This window comes from Podarcis filfolensis, assembly GCF_964270895.1.
Source record: "Podarcis filfolensis genome assembly, chromosome: 1".
Lineage (NCBI taxonomy): Eukaryota > Metazoa > Chordata > Lepidosauria > Squamata > Lacertidae > Podarcis > Podarcis filfolensis.
Window position 1 is genome coordinate 121,766,027 of NC_139604.1, and position 25,934 is coordinate 121,791,960.

The 25,934-nt window shown below is 45.7% G+C and overlaps 1 protein-coding gene across 2 annotated transcripts in view; it reads left to right on the forward strand.

The window, feature by feature from the left end:
- The first annotated feature begins 1,462 nt into the window (after positions 1–1,462).
- The window catches only part of TNFAIP2 (TNF alpha induced protein 2), a 32,531-nt gene continuing 8,059 nt past the window's right edge, over positions 1,463–25,934 (forward strand). Inside the window, exons 1-11 of one of the 2 annotated variants that reach the window (XR_014548090.1) lie at positions 1,463–1,541; positions 6,611–6,992; positions 9,156–9,795; positions 11,449–11,563; positions 13,751–13,873; positions 16,497–16,597; positions 17,118–17,216; positions 18,548–18,668; positions 20,324–20,446; positions 21,884–22,039; positions 25,129–25,250. Coding sequence is in view for 1 of the 2 variants with exons in the window: in XM_083613995.1 (XP_083470121.1) it covers positions 6,620–6,992; positions 9,156–9,795; positions 11,449–11,563; positions 13,751–13,873; positions 16,497–16,597; positions 17,118–17,216; positions 18,548–18,668; positions 20,324–20,446; positions 21,884–22,039; positions 25,129–25,250 (1,973 nt within the window). In the remaining variant the exon portion in view is untranslated. Of the gene's footprint in view, positions 1,542–2,042; positions 2,062–6,610; positions 6,993–9,155; positions 9,796–11,448; positions 11,564–13,750; positions 13,874–16,496; positions 16,598–17,117; positions 17,217–18,547; positions 18,669–20,323; positions 20,447–21,883; positions 22,040–25,128; positions 25,251–25,934 lie in introns of those variants that run through there. The other variant, XM_083613995.1, reaches the window with a different exon arrangement.

Below are 25,934 nucleotides of genomic sequence, written 5' to 3' on the forward strand. Positions count from 1 at the left end.
ATCTCTCTTTATTGGCCAAGAGAGCCAGCGTACAGCTTCCGGGTCATGTGGCCAGCATGACTAAGCCGCTTCTGGCGAACCAGAGCAGCACACAGAAACGCTGTTTACCTTCCCGCCGGAGCGGTACCTATTTATCTACTTGCACTTTGGCGTGCTTTCGAACTGCTAGGTTGGCAGGAGCAGGGGCCGAGCAATGGGAGCTCACCCCGTCACAGGGATTCGAACCGCCGACCTTCTGATCGGCAAGTCCTAGGCTCTGTGGTTTAACCCACAGCGCCACCTGCGTCCCTTTTAAATGACAGTGCCCATCCTCAAATATTTTATTGAGGGGGCGGAAGAGACCTCAGTGGCTAGGAGTTGGCTCCTATGCATAAGAACAGAAGAAGAGCCTGATGGATCAGGCCAATGGCCCATCTAGTCCAGCATCCTGTTCTGATGGTGGCCAACTGGATGCCTGCCTGAGACTCTCAAGCAAGACCTGAGCGCAAGAGCGACTCTCCCCTCCTGTGGTTTCCAGAAACCCCTATTCAGAAGCATTGCTGCCTCCATGGCCCTCTCCTCCACTAATTTGTCCAATCCTCTTTTAGTAAAGGTAAAGGGACCCCTGACCATTAGGTCCAGTCGTGACCGACTCTGGGGTTGCGGCGCTCATCTCGCTTTATTGGCCAAGGGAGCCGGCGTACAGCTTCCGGGTCATGTGGCCAGCATGACTAAGACGCTTCTGGCAAACCACAGCAGCTCACGGAAACGCCAGAGTGGTACCTATTTATCTACTTGCACTTTGACGTGCTTTCGAACTGCTAGGTTGGCAGGAGCAGGGACCAAATTCCTGGGCATAGCCAGGATTTATGTTAGGGGGTTGCGAAAGACTTGAGCTGCCTGCGAAGTGATTGGTCAGAGAGTTCAGTATTTTTATTCATTTACTTGATTTAGGGGGGCAGCTGCTCTCCCACCCACCCACCACCCACCTTGGCTACCCCTTTCTGTTATCTGCCCTGACTCTCCCAGCATTCAGCTTCACTGAGCGCAACCAGAGAGGGACCAAAGCTGTCCCCTGCCCACTTTCTCTATCCTGCCACGCACGTTTTTTTTTATAAACTTCCGTCGTGTCTCCTCTTCCTGGCTTTTCCTCCAAATAAATCCCTCGCTCTGAAAATCATTTGGCGCAGACCTCCTGCGATGCCTACCCCAGGCCTTTTGCTGCCATTGAGGAGAGTACAAGTCCTGGTCATTTTCTTGCTCTGCCTTGACTTCTCTCCCTGCGCTCCAGAGTAGGAAATCCCGCCTTCTGGATTTTCCTTGCGCATCTGTAACCACCTAACCTGATGCAAGTTAGACGGAATTTCCAAAGGCGCCCACGCGGGAGCGGGGGAAGGTGGCGGCCGTGACAACTTCGCCTTTCCCCTCCTCTTCCTCCTCCTCCCTGCTTTATAACCCTGGGTGCTCTCTAGAAAATTAGAAACCGCGCTGCAGCCAGCCCAGGGAGAGGGACAGAGAGAGAGGAAGAGCAACCATCCGATCCAAAGTCAACCAGATCCGCTGTAAGTCCTTCTTTCCCCGCTCCCCAACTCCTGATCTCAGGGCTGGGTCCTTCTCTCCCTCCACGTGGCTGATCTCAGACCGCCTTAAGGGGGTCGCCAGCCCCTCTTCCCCTCGCTGGTCGACTTCTGGATCCGCCTGCCTTGCGCTCTGCTGGGAGCCCGGAAACTTGCTGTAAACGGAGCTCTCCGTTTGGTCTTGTGCAACAACAAACTCTCCAAGTGAGTCCAGCCAGGACTTGTTATTTTTCGCCCCTCTGGCTGATGCCCCCCGATGAACTGATGCCCTTCTAACTGCAGCCTTCACAGGCTCATCCAAAATTTGCCCCTGGAGCTCCCGGAAGTGGGAAGAGGGTGGCTGGTGTAAAGAGTGTTGTGTCACTTCGTTGCAGCAACAATGTGTGAAAATTAAGTTAAGCCGGGCAGGGCTGGGTTTGGCAAGGTCTGTGGTGGTTTGCTGTGGAAGCCTAACCGTGTCTACTCAGAAGTAAAGCCCACTGAATTCAGTGGGGCTTACTCCCAGGTAAGTGAGCTTAGACTTGCAACTGTAGGCAGTGATGGCCACAGCTTTGTTGTTGTTGTTGTTGTTGTTGTTGTTGTTTAGTCGTTTAAGAGCACGCCAGGCACTCCTGTCTTCCACTGCCTCCTGCAGTTTGGTCAAACTCATGCTGGTGGCTTCAAGAACACTGTCCAACCATCTCGTCCTCTGTCGTCCCCTTCTCCTTGTGCCCTCCATCTTTCCCAACATCAGGGTCCTTTCCAGGGAGTCTTCTCTTCTCATGAGGTGGCCAAAGTATTGGAGCCTCAGCTTCAGGATCTGTCCTTCCAGTGAGCACTCAGGGCTGATTTCCTTCAGAATGGAGAGGTTTGATCTTCTTGCAGTCCATGGGACTCTCAAGAGTCTCCTCCAGCACAGCTAGATGCTGCTTTGTATGTGTGACTCGGTCAGCTTGGGGTGGAGGACCTGTGACCCCCTTGATGTTGAACACCCATCAGCCCCAACCAGCATGGTCAGTGGGGGATGGTGGGAGTTGTAGTCCAGTTATATCAAGCGGGACACAGGTTTCCTACCCATGGTGTAACTATTGCACCCTGCAAACCAGATGTTGATGCATCTGGATCTGTCATATAGCTCCTGATTGTGGGACTCTGGTGGGACCTAAATTTTGAGATCCATTGACTAGCATTTCTGAGTTAGACTGTAACTCAAGTCAGCAAAGCATGAGTCTCTTGATCTCAGGGTCAAAGGTCCCTCCATTGCAGGGGGGGTTGGACGAGATGACCCTCGTGGTCCCTTCCAGCTCTAGAATTCTATGATTCTGTGATCCAAATTGGAACTTCTACTCAACTCAGAATTGCACAGAATAGACAAGGGCACAGAGAGGTTTCCATGCAGTCTTTGAGCTTGTCTCACACTGTTGATGCTAGTTCACACGAATGTCAAATACTGTACCTCTTTCACATGTGACACAGACAAGCACATGTGAGACTCTCGCATACACTGTGTGTGGATCATGTGACTGCAATGTTGAATGTGGAATCCTGTAGTCTCAGTGATCCTAAGCATACTTACTCACAAGCAGCCCCGGCCAATGTTTTATGTTTGCATTACTTTATTTAGTGTAAGCGAAGAGCAGTTTAAGCTTATCAGGAAAATGACTCAACAACAGGGAGTTTCTGCTACTGCACAGGCTTTAAAAAACATAATCTGCCTCAGCTCTTCCAAGCAAACCCGACGAAAAGACCTTGAGAGTCATTGTTTTGCACTTGTTGAGAAGGAAAGGTTACAAAGAAAGAAAAAGTTGCACCCTTTAAATCCAGTTTGCTTACAGGAGAAGAGAGTGGGCTCTGCATGCTTCTCTCAATACATGGCCAGGTCTCAGGAGCCTCTGACGCCTTGCTAAAATAAATGCAAAGCACCCAAAAGAAGACACTGTTAATAGGTTTGGATTTACTAATCCGACAACCTAACCAAAGTAATAAGAGTCAAGCACAGTATAGTGCCTTTCCTGTTCCTAAAAAGCTCTTATGTAAATGGTGCATTCATTTCATGACTTGGAAATCAAAAGTGCTTTATCGCACTCATGTCCTGCTTGTGGATTTCCTCCTGTGAGAGCAGGATGAGGGACTTCTATAGAAGCAATCATATGGGGAGGGGGAATCTGGATGGCAGTCTGTCTGGGATTCAATAGTTGCAAGGGTCCTTTTCTGAGCAGGGATTCTGTGGTTGCAAGAGTCCCACACTGAGCAAGGAGTTTGACTACATGACCCCCTAGATTTGCGGTGTCCAACTGGGTGATTGTGTGTGCTCCTACTTTTTATACTCTTTACTGTGCAATCCAATACATATTATATGCTCAGAAGTAAGTGAGTTCAATGCATCTCACTTCCAAGGAACTGAATAAAACTGTATTGCAGTCTGGATTATCTTAAATCTGCAATTGTATAAGCAAAAGGCATTTCCTTTTCATTTTAGGAAAGTAAATGCCACCAGCTGTTTGCCTCAGAAAAGTTCCGTCTGTAATCAAATAAGTTGTCCCTAATCCAAAACAGATGACTCGCATGAGCAAAGGTTTTGGAATGGGAGCAATGGTGGGATTGAAACATGATTTAGGGGAAAACAGAAAATGAAACTGAAAGGAGCAGCACTGGAAAGAGTATACTGTATACTGTTAACATATCATAGCAGGTGCCACGCTGGGCTCCTTTGGGAGGAAGAGCAGTCGACACATGGGATAATGATAATGAATAAATTTAATTGTACACTTAGCATGGACTATTATTTAGGAAATCTACGGTGTGCCATTGGGAAACCTGATTTTATTCTGATTCAAATCAACTGCTCCCTTCCTTTTTTATAATGATGTGTTTGCAAACTTTAAATCAGTGTGGTGTAGTGGTTAAGAGTGGTAGACTCATAATCTGGTGAACCGGGTTCGCGTCTCTGCTCCTCCACATGCGGCTGCTGAGTGACCTTGGGCCAGTCACGCTTCTTTGAAGTCACTCAGCCTCACTCACCTCCCAGAGTGTTTGTTGTGGGGGAGGAAGGGAAAGGAGAATGTTAGCTGCTTTGAGACTCCTTCAGGTAGTGATAAAGTGGGATATCAAATCCAAACTCTTCTCTTCATCAAGGCAATGCAAAGATTTTTAAACCAACGCACCCTGTACATACAGTAATCCTCTAATATAAACAAGAAGTTTAATCAAGCAGCAGGTGGTATATTTAGTTGTCCATAGACATGCTTACATGCATCGTTGTTTAGGAAATAGACTGTGTGCCATTGGGGGAACTTGATAATAATCAATTGTTCAAATCTGCTCCCCCCTTTTTTTCATGATGGTTTTTTAAAAAATAAATTGCTGTTTTGAATTGCCTTGAATTAAAGTTTTCACGCCAACTCACCCTGCTTTACAAGGTCCCCGTGCATAATCCTCTGCTAAAAAACCCTGAGATTCCTGCATTGCAGGGGGTTAAGCTAGATGATTCTCAGGGTCCCTTCCAACTCTACAATCATATTAAATATCATATTTAATACAATCAATATTCCAACTTTACAATCATATGAAATAAATATCATGTGAAACATTTTTTTAAAAAGGTTTTTTAAAAAAAGGAATTCTGGAGTGCAGTTTAACAAAGGGAGAATTGCATGGTTTCCGCTATCCTTCTTGGGCAACATAAACTTGGAAAATTATACAGCCATTGTTTCTGAAATATAATTAGTGCTGCATCAAAGATGTATCCCTCCCTAGAGACGCCTGTCTAGCTTCCGTGTCACCACTAAAATAAGCAAGAGAGTTTGCCTTTTTAAAAACACATTATTCCAGAAACCGTGCCATGTGACTGTTCCAGTGGCAAGGCTGCTGTCACTCACATGTCCCTGAATCATTTCTTCTTCTTCTACAAGTAATTGAACACTTTTTCCACTTCACTGGAAAATCTCAAAAGAGTAAAAGAAAGAAAGAAAAACAAACTCTGTTGAAGTCAGTGACAAATGTTCCTTTGGGACCAATGAAATCAGTTGGTGCTCACTGTGATTTTTCCATGAATTAGTGTGGGGAAAATTATGGGCATCATCACTGCACAGATGGACTTTCCCTTCCTCCCCCCCCCCCCACATTCAGCCCCCACTCTCAAAGTGTTCCAGAGCATGTTTTCTTTAGGGGTCAAGGGAACTGCAGAGAAGGGGGAACCCATTCTGCTAATAATGGTGTCCATTCCACTAGCAGACCCAAAAGTATTTTGCACAAAAACTCAAGAGGAAAGGGTAGCCTTATCTCACACTTTACAGTCCTCTCTATCTGAAGGGCTGCCTGGTCCATGTGCGGTTTAAAGATAAAGAATCGTGGGGAGGGAGAGCAGATGGGCTTTGGAGTTGGGTACCAGACTGGGCATGTACACAGCTCAGTTGGCCACACTCTTCTCCAATATGGTAAGATGTGATAAGATTTCCATGATAATAATTACTTCGAAATTTACATCTATATACAGTGGTACCTCTGGTTAAGAACTTAATTTGCTGTGGGTTAAACCCCATCGCAGGGATTCTAACCACCAACCTTCTGATCGGCAAGCCCTAGGCTCTGTGGTTTAACCCACAGCGCCACCCATCTGAAAACATAACAAACCATTAAACATTAAAAATTCCCTTCAGATGTCTGCTAAAGGTTGTATAGTGACTTATCTCCTTGGCTCAGGGGTTGCATAACTCCATACCCTCCAACATCTCTCCGATGAAAATAGGGACATTTTAAGGAAAAGCAGGACATTCCATGATCAAATCAGAAACTTTGATGGCTTCTATAAATCCGGGACTGTCCCTGGAAAATAGGGACACTTGGAGGGTATGAGAACTTATATGTGTCACAAATGACACGGTGTCCACTAAAAGTGCTATTGTGCTGCTAAATATTTAAATAAGTATCAGCTTTTTTCACTGTTTTGTTAGACACAGGAGCTGGTCACTGAACTCTTCTTCCTCTGTCTAACCTTTGACCATTGGATGGTTTTCCTTTTCGGCTTCTTGAATGCAAATCCTGCAACCTGATAACTTCTTAATTGTGATTTGCAGGCTTAGAAGATGATGGGAATGAAAATGTTCACCATATTCTCTAGCGGTCCTGTAAAAGCTGAGGATTCAAGATCTAAGGTCAAAAGTGAGGACCCCAAGCCTTCAACGTCTTCCGAATCAGAATTTGACTCCACGTCAATCGAATCCTCAACAGAAGAAGCTGCGCCGAAGGACAAGGTGGAAACTGAAAGTCAAGGGTTGCCTTCGAAGAACAATGCCACATGCCATTGTACTCCTGAGCAAAATAACAAGAAGAAAAAGAAGAAAATGAAGAGGGGACTCATTGATGGTCTGAAGTACTTTGCACTTGGGGAAAACAGAATAAAACCCTTAAGAGCAGAGAAGGACCCTCCAAATGAAAAGGAAAGCAAACCAGTTACAGGTACAGTATGACCATCCCGAAGGACCACCTGCCCCCAACATAAATTTGTCCATCAATTAAGATTCTCTTCTGACCAAATTTATTGGTCTCTTAGAGCAGGGGCTTCCAACATGGTCTCATGGGCGCAACGGTGCCCTTTTACACATGTTTCCAAATGTATAAAATACATTTAGAAATGCATACTCAGAGAAAAAAATGTTTTATAAAAATGTTTTCTCATATAATAAAGAAAATGCATTCAAAAGCATGTACTTATAAAAAAAGCATGGACTTAAATATAGATTTTTCTGCGATTTTTTTTTAAAAAACCTAAGATTGATGTGGAAAGAGGATAGAAGAGACTTATGAAGGAACACACGTGAACTTGGCATGGGCTGATCCCTCCATCCCTGGGTATCAAGAGTATTGATCCTTCCTGTGTCACTGATCTAAAAATGCAAAAGGAGAAGGCAAAAAGAAAGCTAGCACATCAGGGGAAATCTTCCAGCTCAACCCTTTGCTTGCTTTGCTCATTTTCTATTTGCAGGGAATCATAGACTCAAGGGGAGTGAGGACTCATTAGAACCCACAGCTCCAGATGTTGAAGCTAGAGGCAGGAAGCAGTATAGGGGTTTATGTGAACACCCCTTCCAAGATCTTGCAGCCTGCCACATTGAGCGTTTTTAAGTGCTTTACAGAAATAAGCAAGGAACCACAAATGCGCTCACCAGTGGCGAACACCACTTTTGCTCTGGGAGAACACAAAGAGAGACTCTTCCCTTCTCCCAGACCTGGAGAAGAGTGAGGGCTCTCCATGATGCCAGGCTTTCAGAAGCATAAGAGAATGGCACTACCAATTCTGCTCTGAAGGCACTTGGAAGACTGTGAGACTCCTTGCTCTCCTGTATATATACCCAGGACACTCTCACTCCTGGTTTGTGAAGGCATGTGCTCACAACATGAGCCACAAGCCGCCTCTGTCATGTAGTTTCTTGAGAAATAGTTGTTTTGATGCATTCCCCCTAAAATCAGCTTCTATCCCATATGAAAACTTAAGGCATATGAAGCCATCCATGCCCTCTATCTGCCCACTGGTGTGGACGAAGAGTAGGCAACTTGTAAATACATCCAGCCACACTGAACATTATAATGATAAGCAGAAGTGATTTGAAATGCTGCAGCAGCATCGACTTTGCTGTGTTTTAAGCTAGTGATGTGTACACATCCTCAGTGTACACCAGGGTTTCCCAAACTTGGGCCTCCAGCTGTTTTTGGACTACAACTCCCATCATCCCTAGCTAGCAGGTCCAGTGGTCAGGGATGATGGGAGCTGTAGTCCCAAAACAGCTGGAGACCCAAGTTTGGGAAACTCTGGTGTACGCTAAGGCAGGAACTCAAACACCCACCCCAACTCGGGCATGACAGTCCCGCGTTCACTGTCTTGAGCTCATTGTAATGTCTGAAGACTCCCTTGGCAGAGGAAGAGTCCTGGCAAGATCACATTCTCTCTGGCTACCAGTTACTGGAAACAATAACATAAATTGCTGGAAACAGGGACAAGACATCTATCATTTCTACTCTCAAATTATGAGCTGTGCATACGTCTGCGGCCTAGGACCCTCGTACCTACGGGACTGCCTCTCCCGGTATGCCCCACGGAGAGCCTCAAGGTCCATAAATAGCAACACCCTAGTGGTCCCGGGCCCTAAGGAAGTTAGATTAGCTTCAACCAGAGCCAGGGCCTTTTCAACACTGGCTCCGGCCTGGTGGAACGCTCTGCCTCATGCGACCAGGGCCCTGCAGGACCTGATTTCTTTCCACAGGGCCTGTAAGACAGAGTTGTTCCACCTGGCCTTTGGCTTGGAGCCAATTTGATTCCCTCCCCCTCTTTCTTTTTCCTTTCTCCTCCTGTGATGAGGCTTTTAATATTTTAATGTTTCAATATTTTAATGTTGTATTTTAATCTTGTTTTTAAGTTGTATTCATTCAACTTGTTTTTATTATTGCTTGTTAGCCACCCTGAGCCCAGCCTTGGCTGGGGAGGGCGGGGTAAAAATAAAAATTATTATTATTATTATTATTATTATTATTATTACTGCAGGATGTAAGTTAAATGCATGGACAAATGAAATTTGAATCTCCATGTTATTGGGTACCAAGTTGTTCTTCCTTCTGTTTTGCCAGCTGACCAAATCAGGGAGCTGATTAAAGATCAAAGATTCTTCGACGCCAGCCAACATCTCCTGGCCATGGAGAGGGAATGCAGCACTGACTCTGGCAGCAAGCGCAAAGAGGACAGTGTTGACCATCAGAGTGAAATTGAAGATCTGTTTGGGCTTTTGAAGCAAGAGGTCCTCAGGATCATACGTTCATCTGTTAGTATCGCAAAGGCTGAGCCAGAACTCCTGAGGGACGCAGTGAGGACAGTAGCAGAACAGGTGGAGGAGGACAGGAGATGCACGTTGGAAGAAAAGGCATCTGGGAAAGCTGCGCATTCCCGGCCCAGAGGATGGAAAGACGAGTGGAGGAGTACAGTCCAGGAGTCCGTAACCGACAGAATGAAAGAGCCTCCTTTTGACAGCAACGAGGGCCTCTCGACAACCGCCCACAGCTTCCTGCACATGGGGAAGGCTATGAAAGATGACCTGATCACTGTGGTGAAATACATCAAGGGCCATTACCCGGAGGACTTCCAAGTGTGCAGCACCTATGCGCAGTTCTACCACAAGCGCTTCTCAGCTCAGCTCGAGATGGTTGCTCAGTTTGAACTGGGCAGGAAGGACACTTACCTCCTCCTCACCTGGGTGCAGAATATCTATCCAAAGTAAGTAGCGGTTTTGCCCTGCGTCCGAGTTACGCTGCAAGTCTGGCCAGCCCAAAAGCAGACAGTGTGCCTCTCTGTTCACTGGCTGAAGCATTTCCTCTTTCCCACATCTCGAAAGATTCGAGATTTGAAAACATGTTTTGCATGTTTACTAGGGCTTTCAGGCTGCCTTTTCCCCATGGCAGGCTTTTGTCCCACACCCTTAAAAAATGCTGGTTCTGAAGGTTAAGGAACTGCAGAAGCAGAATTTCAACAATCCAGGCATCCAATGAAAAATGTAGGCATGTTTCAGTGGGGGGGGGGGGCGGTGTACAATGCAGGAGAGGCTGAGCCAGGGCAAACAGGAACTGAGCACAACAGCTTCCTGTGCATAGTCTGATCTAGTATATGAAACAGTCTCCTTTCTTCTGTTGATCAGAATGGGGAGACAGGGGTCAATTGACTGTGGCACGTTCTGCTGCTGCATATTTGGTGATGGTGATGACAAAAGATATACCATATTTTTCCTTGTATAACACGCCACCGTGTATAACATGCCCCCTATTTTTTGGGACTCCAAATAAAGAAATCCCCCATATGTACTATCCGTGTATAAGACGACCCCCCAATTTTAAACTTGAAAAAAATAGGGGGAGGGGATATTGTCTTATACACGGAAAAATACGGTGTGTGTGTGTGTGAGAGAGAGAGAGAGAGAGAGAGAGAGAGAGAGACCCATTTTGATTCTAATGGGAATCATTAAGCAACAGTTTGCAGCAGCATGGGGGTGTGGCTAAACATTTAAATATTTCTAGTAATCCAATTGCCACCAGGTCAGGTTCGAAATTCTTGTGTTAATTCGCAAAGCCCTATATAACTTGGACCCAAAGTTCCTTACAGACTGCCTGATTCCTTGTGTTCCACCTTGATCACTGGGGTCTTTTCATGGGGCACTTTTGGGGATCTCACATCCCCCTGAGGTTTGGCTTCAGGGTGGCAGGCCCTGTTTCCCACAGGCATCTGGTTGGTCACTGTGAGAACAGGATGCTGGACTAGATGGGCCCTTGGCTCTTCTTATGTCCTTATGACTACAGTGGTACCTCTGGTTAAGAACTTAATTCGTTCCGGAGGTCCGTTCTTAACCTGAAACTGTTCTTAACCTGAGGTACCACTTTAGCTAATGGGGCCTCCCACTGCGGCTGCGCTATTTCTGTTCTCATCCTGAAGTAAAGTTCTTAATCCGAGGTACTATTTCTGGGTTAGCAGAGTCTGTAACCTAAAGCGTCTGTAACCCGAGGTACCACTGTACTTCACTTGAACTCCAATTCCCTTTCAGATTTCTTGTGCGTTGAAAAGCAGTTCCATTCCGCTCTCTTAACGAGTCCTTTAAAATCCTTTCCCCACCACTGTTTCAGTGCCTCATGCAAAGTACTGTGCTTGAGTCCCCAATAGAGAATTTGTTGGGATCAACTGTTTGCTCAAGGCTGTGAACAAGTCAGAAATGTGAAAACACTGGCTATACAACATAGACCGGCTTCACATTGGAGCCAAGTATTCTGTGGCTATGCAGTCAAGTCTGCTTTCACATCTGCTCTTCTTTGGGAATTGGAATCGGAATAAGCAGCTACCGTGAACTGCAAGGGATGTGAATGTGATCTTCTTTTGTCATTTCAGTGAAATCAGAAACCACCCCATTTTAGTGAAAGACTTAGACAAAGCCCATCTCGAAAGCCTTTTGCCGCTCAGGCAGATCAAACAGTTTGAAGCGGCGTACCTGACTAACGAAGTGGTAAGAGGCCTGTTTGTTTTTTATTCATAATCTGCCCAGGCACTGTTACGAAATGGTTTTTGTAGTCCACCCAATTTGTGTTTGAGCAAATAAGAGCGCCTTTTCACTTTCTGTTATGTTTATTGTGGCCCTTATTGTGTTGTAATAGGAGATCCCAAAGTAAGAGGGTGTGTCATGCAATACAGGAGTTGGCCAGGCCTCGTGCAAGGCAGGCACAATTGTCCGCTGATGTGAGCTCGAGTCCAACCATAGCTGGTGCTCAGGGTAGACTCAGATTCCCTGCGCTAAAATAACGTGACGGCCTAGGACCCACATTCCTACGGGACCGCCTCTCCTGGTATGCCCCACGGAGGACCTTAAGGTCCACAAATGACAACATTTTGGAGGTCCCAGGTTGCAAGGTGGTTAGATTGGTCTCAACTAGGGCCAGAGCCTTTTCTGTACTGGCCCCGATTTGGTGGAACGCTCTGTCACAAGAGACTTGGGCCCTGTGGGACTTGACATCTTTCCGCAGGGCCTGCAAGACAGAGCTGTTCCGCCTGGCCTTTGGTTTGGACTCAGTGTGACCCTTCTGTTTCCCTCCCTTTATGGTTTTGATCTATGGGCTACTTTTAAAATGAGGCTGCATTTTAAATTGCATTTTAACCTGTATTTTAAATTGGTGTTTTTTTCCCCTATTATGTTTTTACTGTAATTTTAATAGTGTTAGCCGCCCTGAGCCCGGCCCTGGCCGGGGAGGCGGGGTATAAATAAATTTTATTATTGTTGTTGTTTTGTTTTATATTATTATATTATTATTATTTATATTATCATCATCATTATCATCATCATCATCATCTTGTATGTAAAATGAAAGTATGTGTTTGGGGGGGGAGAGAGAATTGTGAGATGGACCATTTTGCAAAATGCCTTGCAAACATTCTCCCAAGCACACAGGAACTTAATTTGAAGCAAATCTCTCTCTCTTTCTTCTTTTCCCCAACTATCCATGTTCTATTTTTGTTAGTGGCTGTGGAAGCAGGGATTCTTTTTTATTCTTCTTCTTTTTCTATGCCACTTTTTGTTCCAAAGCGGCTTACAAACAAAATATAAAAATAACATAAATCGTATGGAATACTTAACAAATCATCAGTAAAACAATCCCAAATCCCAAATAAAACAATTACCATCTATGTAACACTATTAACAAAACAACTAAAAAATAAGCTAAATATCACAGCTACACCAAAAATCATATTATAGGATTCACAAAGTACAACAGCATTCATATCTATAAAACAATATTAGCAACATTAACAAAATAGCAACAAAACAAACAAAGTGTTGAATTAGTACATGTGCTCTCCCCTCCGCCATGACTCATAAACTTTCATTCTATTAAATGCATCAAAGTACACCTGCATGCAAATGCCACCTTTCTACGTGAGAATTTGTGATTATTGTTTGAAGAATTTTTTAAAATAGGGTTTATAATCTGCCCTTCACCATATATAGTTCCAGGCTAGGGAAACACACAATAAAACAGGAAATAACAACACTCTAAAATCAGTATTCAGAACATTAAATGATAATTACAGTGGTACCTCAGGTTAAGTACTTAATTCGTTCCAGAGGTCCGTTCTTAACCTGAAACTATTCTTAACCTGAAGCACCACTTTAGCTAATGGGGCCTCCCGCTGCCGCCGCTCTGCCAGAGCATGATTTCTGTTCCCATCCTGAAGCAAAGTTCTTAACCTGAAGCACTATTTTTCGGTTAGCGGAGTCTGTAACCTGAAGCGTATGTAACCTGAAGCGTATGTAACCTGAAGCGTATGTAACCTGAGGTACCACTGTGTACAATCACAAACAGCATTCCAGGTGAACAGGCAAACAAAAGATAGGTGAAACAGCTCATAGCGGCAAATCTCATTCCTTCCCAAAGGGGACAGCTGAACAGGTGAAGAGGAGGACAGGGCTCCTGGCCCTTTAATAGTTGTGTAGAAGCTACTTGTGCTGAAATGTCCCTTTCTATGCAACTAAATGTGTAGGAGTCCCGCCCTCTTTTGCATCTGGCCAACTTAAAGTTGAATCCTGGACCTTAAGACCCTTCAGACACTTTTGATTGGCCCTGCAATTGGTGTCAGAGTAACTGAAACGTGAACACTGCTGCTAATCTGTGTTTTGGTGTTTTCTTCTTTCCTTATAAAGGATGCTGCTAAACGCTCCCTGGCTAACTGTCTGCAACTGGAAGTCAAGAAGTGGGCAGAGGGAAACGAGCCACCAAAACTAGCTGGTCACTATCACAGTGAACTTCATATAGATGCCATCCAGGTAATAAAATATGTGCATATGTGTGCGTGTGTGTGTGGTATATGTGAAATACACACACAGAGAGAAATACAGTGGTACCTCGGGTTAAGTACTTAATTCGTTCCGGAGGTCTGTTCTTAACCTGAAACTGTTCTTAACCTGAAGCACCACTTTAGCTAATGGGGCCTCCTGCTGCCGCCGCCACGCCGCCGGAGCCCGATTTCTGTTCTTATCCTGAAGCAAAGTTCTTAACTTGAAGCACTATTTCTGGGTTAGTGGAGTGTGTAACCTGAAGCGTGTGTAACCCAAGGTACCACTGTACACAGAGTTACACCATCAGCTGTTTAAAATACCGTATTTTTTGCTCTATAAGACGCACCAGACCACTAGACGCACCTAGTTTTTGGAGGAGGAAAACAAGAAAAAAAATATTCTGAATCTCAGAAACCAGAACAGCAAGAGGGATCGCTGCACAGTGAAAGCAGCAGTCCCTCTTGCTGTTCTGGCTTCTGTGATAGCTGTGCAGCCTGCATTTGCTCCATAAGACGCACGCACATTTCCCCTTACTTTTTAGGAGGGAAAAGGTGCGTCTTATAGAGCAAAAAATACAGTAAATACTTTCCTTCATAGGGAACTTATCTCACTTGCCCTTGCCTGAATTAAAATTTGGATTTAGTATTACGTCAATCAATCCCAACAGATCCTGGAAGTCAATAAAATTTGTCCCCTGAGATAGGGAAGCCCCCCCCCCCCAAAAAAACCCTCATCTTAGAAGGCCATATTCTACAGATTTTCTGCAACAGGAATAAATGCTATTTGACTGTGCCACCTCAAATTTATCTGATTAATCTCTGTTACATTTGACAGAGATCAGCTGAGGATATAAATTGGTCAGGCCAGAGAGGTGACATATCTAGAACCAAGTGAAACAGAGTCCCACCTTTGATGGAAAATAGCAGTGAAGCAGGGGGCAGGAGTTCCCATCCTCTTCCCTTTTTGTCCCTCCCTCCTTCCTGTCGCCATTTTCCTTTATCCCCTATGTGCTTATTATATTGCACAGCCACATTCCCTGATCCAATGCATAGCTAGATGCACTTGAGGAACGCTGGAATAGTGGATTGATGACCTAGGATGCCCCTTGCGACTCTTACGATTCTAAATCCCGTTAAAATCAGTGGGAAGTGAAGCACAATTCTGTGTATGTTGAACGGGACTTACTGCTTGGCACTCAACCATCTGAGTTTGCACTTAGAGGGAATGAGAAGGATAGCTGACCTAAGACCTTCGGATGAAGGGTGTTGTGTGTTGAGGTTCCCAAGCCACCCCAATAACTCACACATCACACATAATTTTTGTTTAAGGTTTTGGGCATAATTTTGGCCACAACTTTATAGAGAGTCAGCGTGGTGTAGTGGTTAAGAGCGGTGGACTCGTAATCTGGTGAACCGGGTTCGCATCCCCGCTCCTCCACATGCAGCTGCTTGGGCTAGTCACACTTCTCTGACACAGAGTGTTTGTTGTGGGGGAGGAAGGGAAAGGAGAATGTTAGCTGCTTTGAGACTCCTTCGGGTAGTGATAAAGCGGGATATCAAATCCAAACTCTTCTTATTAAAATACAAGCAATGTGAGTGGTTGCTTAGGCTTTGGTTGCGACTATCTGACCCCGCACGGGGACAGACTGATATTTGCACACCCGCGAAGTCAGAAAGGGAAAACATTTTGGGGAGAAATGAAGCTGGGCACCAGATCCTCACCTCTCCCCGCATGCTCCCAGAGGCTTGCGCAGCCCAAGCCCGATGCCAGGGACTTGGACGAAAGCATGGCAAGCCCCTGAATTCCTTTAACGGAATTCCCTTGCAACACCAGCATTGGAGGGGTAGGCACTTACCCCTCCACCAACCAATTTTTAAACCGATGCCTAACCGCAAACCTTACAAGTTGTGACAATTTGCTACGCAGTAGGCAAAAACCGAATGGCTCCATCCAGTCAGCCAAATGGACAAAATTCCTACCAGGCCCCTGCCCCAAAAGCGGGCGACCCCATGGCAAGCATAGCAAGGTCAAGCGCAAAATCCCCAGTTCAGGGAGGGTGGGCACACAGCAAAAGAGAAAGCCCAAAGCTGCGTGCCCAATATTTAAAACCTTTGAGCCCAACCCACAAATTGGTAACACCGAAATCTCCCCAGAAACACAAGTACCCAATCACAGCCTGTGGCCATCCAAACAGATCTGCCCAGCAACAGTGGGGTGGCTTGCTAGACCCCACCGCAACGCATGCTCTCTATTAAGGAGAACACGCTGTATACAAATTTAATAAATAAAGAATGATCATAGAATCAGAGCAACTGAACACATGTTGCTTGAAACCACAGGAGGGGAGGCTGCCACTGGTCCACCCATGCCTCTGTCTGTAGAGCATGCGGCTCTCAATCTCATGAGTTCGAGCCCCACGTTGGGCAAAAAGATTCCTGCATTGAAGGGGGTTGGACTAGATGACTCTCAGGGTCCCTTCCAACACTGCAAATCTGTGGAATCTTTGGAATCCAGCCCACCTCTGTTCTTATGTTCTTAACTATGGATTGCCGGATATTAAAGTAGGAGCTGCAGTGGTGACTCTTGGAATTTTGTGTGTGTGTTTTTTTAGATTATCCACAACAAACAGAAAGAAGCTGAAGGCATTTCCGCAGAGCTTGGCAAGCAAATGTCAACACTGGTTTTGGAAGAGCTCCTGGCCTTTCTGCAAAGGTAGGATAGCAAGGTCACGAAGGAATGCGTTTCAGATCATGTCAGCGCAGGCTCTGAATCAGATGCCAGTTTTCTCGATAATAATTTTTATTAGTTTTCGATTAGGTAAAGGTAAAGGGACCCCTGACCATTAGGTCCAGTAGTGGCCGACTCTGGGGTTGCGGCACTCATCTTGCTTTATTGGCCGAGGGAGCCGGCGTACAGCTTCCGGATCATGTGGCCAGCATGACTAAGCCGCGCTGGAGCGGTACCTATTTATCTACTTGCACTTTGACATGCTTTCGAACTGCTAGGTTGGCAGGAGCAGGGACCGAGCAATGGGAGCTCACCCTGTCGTGGGGATTCGAACCGCCGACCTTCTGATCGGCAAGTCCTAGGCTCTGTGGTTTAACCCACAGCGCCACCCATGTCCCTAGTTTTCGATTACCATAATCCAATAATACCCTCATTATGTCAATGCCAAATTATATACAGATGCCAACTTTCTAACCCTTACCTCATTCCTCCTCTGCCTCTCTAGCTACAAGAAGGCACTGGACGTTTTCATGAGGGAGAAGAAGAACAACCAATACTTTGAAGCGACAGTAGTTACAAACATGAACAGTTGTTTGGGTTTTCGGTAAGTAATGAATGGCAATGCTATTGTTTTGCAATACGCATAGTGGGAGGGTCAAGTACATGGGAGCTGTGAGAATTGGGACTGATGGGAGTTGAAGTCCAAAACATCTGGTGGGCACCAGCTTGGCAAAGGCTGTCACAGAGGGTCAGCCAGTCTTAATTTAGGCCAGAATCCCATGTTTCCCCGTGGCCGGTACTGGGTGCCTCTGCAGACATATCAATGACTAGCATCTATCTTCAGTTGTGCAACCCAGTTCCAGAAGACGGAAGCTTTGTTTATGTAATGGATATGGTCAAACGGATGAACTTGACCAATGGTACAGTGCCAGACTACATCCCTGCAGGGCGGGCTGCAGTGCTTTAGTGGAGACCCAATTATATATTTTTTTAATTACTATTTTGAATGCAAGTCAAACATGCAGCTCCCAAGTGCCATCTGAAAAAAGGCACAACCTTCCTTTCATAAATAGGAAGGAACACTTTCCCTAATATGGTTTTCCACACCAGGTGTTTTAAGGGTGCTCCTGAGCACGTGCAGAGTGGTTTTATGTTGTTACATAAGTTACAGGGAACCAGGCAGAGGGCCTTCTCGGTAGTGGCACCCGCCCTGTGGAACGTCCTCCCACCAGATGTCAAAGAGAAAAACAACTACCAGACTTTTAGAAGACATCTGAAGGCAGCCCTCTTTAGGGAAGCTTTTAATGTTTGATGGACTACTGTATTTTAATATTTTGTTGGAAGCTGCCCAGAGTGGCTGGGGAGACCCAGCCAGATGGGTGGGATATAAATAAATTATTATTATTATTATTATTATTATTATTATTATTATTATTATTAATGAGATGTTGTATATTGGATAAGAGGGGAGCTCCACCTCTGCCATAAATCCATTAATTTAGTTTGCTAGACTTACATGACAAGGTCCTCCCACAGCGCAGGTGTCCCTTGCTCGGCTATAACAAAAAATAAGGGGCCCTGTTGCACTTTACAGGCAAGCAAACATAATTTGTTAATTTGTTGATGCTGGGGGGGGGTTGCTTCATTGCTTAGGAATTTGATGGCACTGGGTTTATTTGCATCCTACCAGGATGGCTCAATTGGTAGAGCACGGGACTCTTCATCTCTGGGTTGTGGGTTCAAGCCCCATGCTGGGCAAAATATTCCTGCATTGCAAAGGGTTGGACTAGATGACCCTCGGTGTCCCTTCCGACTCTACATTCTATCATTCTATGAGTTCATCAACTGCCGCTGCAAGAGCAGAGTTAAAGGCAGCAGGTGAGGTCATGAAACAATGGCAGGACAAACCACAGCTTCTTTCTTTCTTCCCTTCAGGTCCCACACTGAAAAAACATCAGGACAGGACTATATCCGAGTGAAAACTGTTAATGCCCTTAGGGACATTGAGACTGCTGGCTGTGATGTGCTCGTTCAATGCGTGGTTCAGGAACTGCAGGTAACCCTACAGCTGCGTGATACACCTCTGCGTTTGCCCTGTGGATAGCTCAATCAGCAGAGCATGAGACTCTTAACCTCAAGGTTGTGAGTTCGAGCCCCACGTTGGGCAAAAAATTCCTACAAGGCAGGGGGTTGGACTAGATGACCCTCGTGGTCCCTTCCGACTCTACAGTTCTGTGATTCTACTACAGTGTATTGAAGGTGGCAGAACGGCCGCTCATAGCACACCACCACTCAGCCAGTTAAAGGGTGTGCATAGAAAGAGGATTAAAAGAAATAACTCACCCCTCTGGAAACTTATACGGAGGGCAGTATAAAAAATTACAAAACTAATTATAACGAATAAGGCATCCAAAAAGGGCAATAAGAACTTGGTTCTTGCTTTTCTCCTCCCTTCTGCCATTCAGCATCAGGGCCGGGGCATCAACCATTGCCCAATATTTTTTATTGTCTGAGGCAAAGGGCACTGAAATATACTCGGAGTCGAGAGTGGATTTCATGCTCTTTATTCAGCTTATAGTAGCGAGAAATGGAAGTTCCCCCAAAACGTCTGCTTTATATACCTTATTTACACAATGGGCCCCAAGTGATTGGCTAATTCTGGGATTCTCCTGTAGGCCAATCAGGTTGCGGATTCACTTCCACCTGGAGCTGGATTGGGTGGCTCCTGTGGACCAATCAGACTGCTGCATTCTGAATCCTATTGTTCTAGGACCAATCAGACTGCTGCATTTTGGATCCTATTCAACTCAGTACATAACAGGCACGGTGGCACCCTCTCCTTATTCCCACTGTACCAGTGGCTAAATCTTACTTCAGCCCTGATAGCACTTCAGAATAACATCCTCCACTCTACTGACAGGCAGCTTAGTCTCTGTCCTCCAGCAGAGAGGAGCAGCCCCAGGGCTTAGGAGGAATAGCCGGGAGGCTGCTATTGCTGCCGTCCCCCAGCATCTGCCGCCTAAGGCAGCTGCTTCACTTTGCCTAATGATGGGGCCGGCACCGCCCACAAGCCTGGAGAAGGTCAGCCTGTTCTTGCCGTTCCTCTTCACCACTGCAGCCGGCTTGCTCTGCTGTCTCTTGATCTGGTGAGGAAATGTGATGAGCAAGGAAACAACCATACTGGATGGAAGTGAGAAGGAGCTTCCACTGCCTGCTTGCTCATTGTCTCTGTCTGGGAAGCAAGTTGTTGCAAGGTGAGGCAGAGGAGGAGGAGCTGGCAACAACAGACTGATGGGGAATAAGACGGAGGGTGGGGGTCTTCTTGCCCAAGGCCTCCACCCCAAATCTGGAGCCAGCATCACCAGGTGAAAAAGAGGAAGGGGTTCCTGGACCTTAAATAGCACCTGCTAAAATTCCCTCTTCTGCACAACTGTGAACAGTGCAGAAGTCCTGTCCCCTCTTTGCATCTGGCCACCCTTGTTGTGATGGACCCAGCCTGGAAGGAGAAGGATTAGTTAGAATTGTCTGAGGTTAGTGGTTGCCCTCACTGGTCACCAATCTTAGTAATGTAGCATACCATATTTTGAAAGACTTTTCAGTTCCTTTTTTCTAATGTGCAAAAGTAGCAAAGTGCAAATATAGGAAATTGCAAATGTAGGAAATTCTGTTCCAAAACCTGAACTTTTGCTGTTGTGTTGAACTTTCCCCCAGCCTATTTTCAGAAAGTTTACCCAGAGAAAATGGGCTTCCTGCAATGATATTATTGATGAAATCATAGCAACCACCTTAGATCATGTTTCTATGCTGAGAGCTCTCAAAGACCCTCTTCGCCAGGTAAGCTAATGAAAAGGAGGAAGTTTTATGTTTTTTCAAAGACCGGCACTAGGATTAATCAGTTCCTGTAGCATAAGGCTGAAAATGGGCAGTACAGTGGTACCTTGGTTTAAGAACAGCTTAGTTTATGAACAACTTGGATTAAGAACGCTGCAAACCCGGAAGTAGGTGTTTTGGTTTGTGAACTTTGCCTTGGAAGCAGAACATGTTCTGCTTCCTGTTGAGTGTGTTCCATTTGTAAATTGAGTCCCCCGCTGCTATAAGAAAGCACGCCTTGGTTTGAGAACGTTTTGGTTTAAGAGTGGACTTCTGAAATGGATTAAGTTCGTAAACAAAGGTACCACTGTAGTTTATAAGAGAGTTTAAAACTGAGAAAGGCTTTGTTTTTGATGCTGTACGCACACATTTCCCTTATGTATGAGTGTATGCACCTTATAGTGTTGGAGAAATTTAAAAAGACTTCCTAGACTGGAGGTATTGCTCCCAGAAACTCAAAAGAAAAGGATGGAGGATCTAGGTGAAAATATATTGAAATTCAAGGGAGAAGTGAAAGGCTGAGGAAAGGGTTTAAACCACCCTTTGTTGATGTTCTGCAGGGATCCAGCGTTCACAGTTCTAGTCTGTCGGCCTAGCGTCTTAAGTTTGGCTCAAAGAAAAGACCTCCTCCGTTTCAATTCCTTGGCCTACCAAACCAGCTGCGCTCACTTATCATTCTCTACTGCTTGTTGTCCTTGACCTTTTTCCAGTTTCAGAAGCTCAAGGGCTTGACCAAACCACAAGAGCCCTTTTCCTTTGGAAGCTTGCTTTTCATTCCAAAAAGCCAATGTAAACTCACAAGGGAAGGGTCATGCATTCAAATTTCCTACTTTTGTCTTCTTAAAATAATCTACCCAGCTAATGAAGTTAATTATGAGAGCCAACAGTCAACGTGCAGCAGGAACTCTTGGGGGGGGGGAGTTTATGGTTCCCATCTAATAGTTCTTATGCTTTGTACATTGTTCGCAGTCATAACTCACTCAATGTTTATTTTTTCTGAAGTCTTTTTGGAACAAATTATGGCCTATTAAGAGAGCCCATAAGCTAACATGGTTACAGTTCAATAACACCCCCCCCAAAAAAAAAGTTTTCTGCATTTCAGCTATATAATTTTGAGAGGAGACGTTTTGTTGCTGCTATCATTAAACAAATGAGAACAAAAATTCTTTGCAATCCAGTACAGATCACTCAGGAGATCTTCCAGTAAACCCCATTCTGCCTTCTACCCATTCCTGCTCTAGATAATTATAAAAACCAGTTTGTTTTCAGAATAACCAGTTAGGCAAGTTTGGAAAGTCTTTCTCTTGGTATTTTTAGAATTCAAGCTATATTGATTTGTGTGTGTCTTCTCTCTCCTTCGTCTGATCCCAAAGGACTAACTACTTGCTTCTTTTGCTGTAGGCTGTCATTGAGAAAATTCACTTCTTTCTGGTCCAAGAGTACATTTCAAGGCTTATGAAGAAGAAGGTTAGCTTGAGGACCCCAGAACTCCAAAAGAACCTGTCTGAGCTTGTCGAACAGCATGCCTCTATTATGTGCACGTTTTGCTTAGAGAATGTAAGTCTTGTTTTTCACCATGGGCTTTTCGGTCGCGACATGCAGCTCCTGACATTTAACAAGCTACTGCTGCATGCTGTTAGGGATAATAATAATAATAATAATAATAATAATAATAATAATTTTTTATTTATATCCCGCCCTCCCCAGCCGAAGCCAGGCTCAGGGCGGCTAACAACAATAAAATAATACAACATTCTAAAATCATTTCATTAAAATTAATTCAACTCAAATTGATGGCAACCATTAGGATAAAGTTCTGTGAGGATTGCCAAAGGAGGGAGTCAGGCTGTGCCCTGACCAAAGGCCTGGTGGAACAGCTCTGTCTTGCAGGCCCTGCAGAAAGATGTCAAGTCCTGCAGGGCCCTAGTCTCTTGTGACAGAGCGTTCCACCAGATCGGAGCCACGGCCAAAAAAGCCCTGGCTCTGGTTGAGGCCAGCCTAACCTCCCTGTGGCCTGGGACCTTCAGGATGTTTTTGTTTGAAGACCGTAAGTTCCTCTGTGGGACATAGCAGGAGAGGCGGTCCCGTAGGTACGAGGGTCCTAGGCCGTATAGGGGCTTTAAAGGATGAGGGAGAAATGTGATTCAGTTTGCATTTTAAGATGAACCTACCTAATTTTCACTTTCTGAAACAATGCACGAAATGAAGCACAGCCGTCCTTCAAATCTTACCCTTCTCCAGATGTTGCCATGCAGTTCTCCAGCCAAGCAATGTGTACAGAAATGCATGTACCCATGTAGTGTGTGCATAAGAATACACATCTTTGTGAAAATAATGTACAAAATTGCATTGCCCTGGGGGAGACTATTTGCAAAAATTCCTGTGTTGGGCAAAATCGCTTACAAATCTATATATTAGGAGAAATTCACACCAGAGTGTCGGTGAATTTTTGTGAGGGTATATATATATATATATATATATATATATATATATATATAAAAGTAACCACAAACTGATGGGCAAATGTGGAGAACTGAAGATTAGAAAAAATCAAAATTGATAGTCACCCATCGCTAGCTGCTATGAAGCATTTTTTGTGCATAATGCTCAGCACGTATGGTTGGGAATAAGCCTTGTTTGACATCCTCATTTCCAAATAAGGGCAGGTCAGAACCATAGCTGTCAACCGTCCCTTATTTGGCGGGAAACTCCCTTATCCCAGCGCCGTGTCCCGCTGCTGTCCCTTATTGATGATGTCCCTTAAATTTCCCGGGTTTCAAAGGAAGCAGCTTCTCTCCCTCCCTCCCTGCCAGAGGAGGGAGGCTCCAACTGTGTTGCTTGGCTGCCTGGCCTGCCCCCCTCCAGCCTCCTCTCACCAGCCTCGGCCCCCGGGAGCCCCTCCTTGCCGGGACTGGCAGGAGCCTCGGGCCCTTCCGCCGCCATCCTCCTCACAGCCTCTGAACTGAGCGTCTCTGCCTGGGGCCTCCCCTCTGCCCGTCACCGCCGCTCTCGCTAGGCCGTACTGCGGCTGCGCCCCCGAAGGACCCAGATGAGATGGGCAGGCTGGCGCAGCCTATGAATTGCTGAGGAGCCTTGAGAAGAGAGCGAGGGCAACCATAGAGAAAGCAGTTCAGAGAGAGGAGGAGGAGGCGGAGGCAGAGGCACGGGCAGGTGTTCCAAGAGCTAACCACAGAGGGGGAAAGCGGAGGAAGGACCACAAGCGCTTTCCCCATAGATTTGTAGTGGTAGACTAGCATAGATGGTCTGATGTGCGGGTTTACTTCGGGCGCTATTTCCCCCCCTTCTTCCCGCCCCGCCTGATGGAACTGAGAGCTGCAGATGGAGCACGAAAGAAAAGATACAGAACTGCAGCAGCATCTTCGTAGCTTGGACTTCGTTTTGTGCGAAAAGTGGTTGCTGCTTATAGTTATTTAATTGCAGTGTTTCATCAGCTGGTGTCTTGAGCAGCAACCTCTGGAAATGAAGGGCTAAAAACCTGCACTACTCTCCAAAATTATCTGGTCCTTTTTAACTTCGTATTTCAGCTGGTTGACTAAAATCCCTTATTTTGGCTGCTGATCCCTTATTTTCGAGGCTGCTGGTCCCTTATTTTGAAATCTGTAAGTTGACAGCTATGGTCAGAACTGCATGAAAGCCACACAGTTGTCCTAACAAGTTGGCATGCCCACCCACCAAGCTTTGAAGGTGAGCTTCCTCATGAGGCTCCTGGGCCTTGCGAGGCTGTTGAGTGTGCAGACTGAACTGAGGTGGGTGCATCTGTTCCCAGTGACGGATGCGCCACCAGGTCCTGGGCAACCAGGCTGTGCCCCCCACTTCTAACCCTGGTTCCTCTACCTCTAATGGTGGACTGGTGCTCTCCCTCTGTTGCTGTGCTCCAGTCTCCAGGGCTGAAGAAGGGAAATGGGATGCCTGCTTCCCCAGCCAGGGCTGCCACATCCCGTCTCTTCTAGCCTCTGTGCCCTGGCCTCAACCCCCTCAGGTCATTCTCCGATTCCTCCTCCTCCATCTTAGCCTTCTGCTTCATCCTTGAGTCCAGCAATGTCTCAGCACTCACAACTCTTGGCCTCCAGTGAACAAATTTTAGCAAAACATATCTTTGGCAAGATATATACCACATCACATCTGTATATTAAGCTGTTAAAATATTATTTAAGATGTATAATCTGGTATCATGGTTATAATGGAGCTAGATGTCTGTCTTCATATCCACATGTCTTCAGTGTGAAATGTAGACAAGTTAAGCTGGAGTGCCGCAGTCTAGAATTTCTGTGTACTTTTATAGGGCAGAGTATTGAGATGCAAGAAACATGAGCTGAAGAGGTGGGGACATTTTGAGGGTGCCAGATATTCGACATCTGGCAAAAGTTGAAGTGTGTGTTTTGAAATGTTCTTTAGCAGAATAAATAAATAGCAACGTAGTTTTCAACTTGTTTGCCTTCATGGGACATGTTCCCAATATGGCTTGTCTGCCAAGAATCTCTTGAGCAGATTTCTTTGAATATGGTGGGGACCCTGCCTTGAGGGTCTCAGCCTTGTGATTCTATATTTTGAGTATATTGATGACCTAATTTTTATCTGGGGATCTGCATGTTGACTGACTCAGTTTGGTCTTTTTAACTTGATAGGGGTCCACTGCCAAATGGCTGGGTTATGCTCTCCCAAGCCTGGCTGAAATCATCAAACTCCAAGGTACAGATACCGTCATGGTTGAAGTCGGAATGCTTGCCAGTAAATATCCAGATATCAGGTAAGAGGAAAAGAATTTATGACCTCACTTCTCGGGTTGCCAACACAGAGCCACCCTATGTAGGTCTCCTCAGATGTAATTGGGGCTTACATAGAATTGTTCATTCAGTTTCTTGGACAGGTTCCTCATTCCTGAGCCTCACCAGTTTGCCTTCTGTGAAATGGGTATTTTATTGTGCTTTGTGAGGTCCAGTGTGCATGTTGGGTTGGGTTTGCGCCCCATGGCAGCCATTTTGTGGTGGTGCCCAAATGTACCCAGGGGCCCCAAAAGGTTAGCAACTCCTGGGTTACTTGGAAACTTTGAGCCAGTGTGGCAGCAGTGCCACACTTAGGTAAGATAGCTGGTTGCTGACTTTGAGCCACTGCCTCAGCACCACCCCCATGAAATAAGACACCACAGATTTGGTAAACTTGAGTAGTATAATCCAGCTAGGACGTTTTTGCAGCAGGCAGACATAACTGCTGATATAATCACATGCCTGTCATCTTCACATGGTCTAGAGCAGGCATAGGCAAATTCAGCCCTCCAGATGTTTTTGAGACTATAATTCGCATCATCCCTGACCACTGGTCCTGGTAGCTAGGGATGATGGGAGCTGTAGTCCCAAAACATCTGGAGGTCTAGAGCAGTGAAAGCATGAGATTGCTCCCTCAACAAACGCTTCTCGCTTCTCTCGCTTCTCCC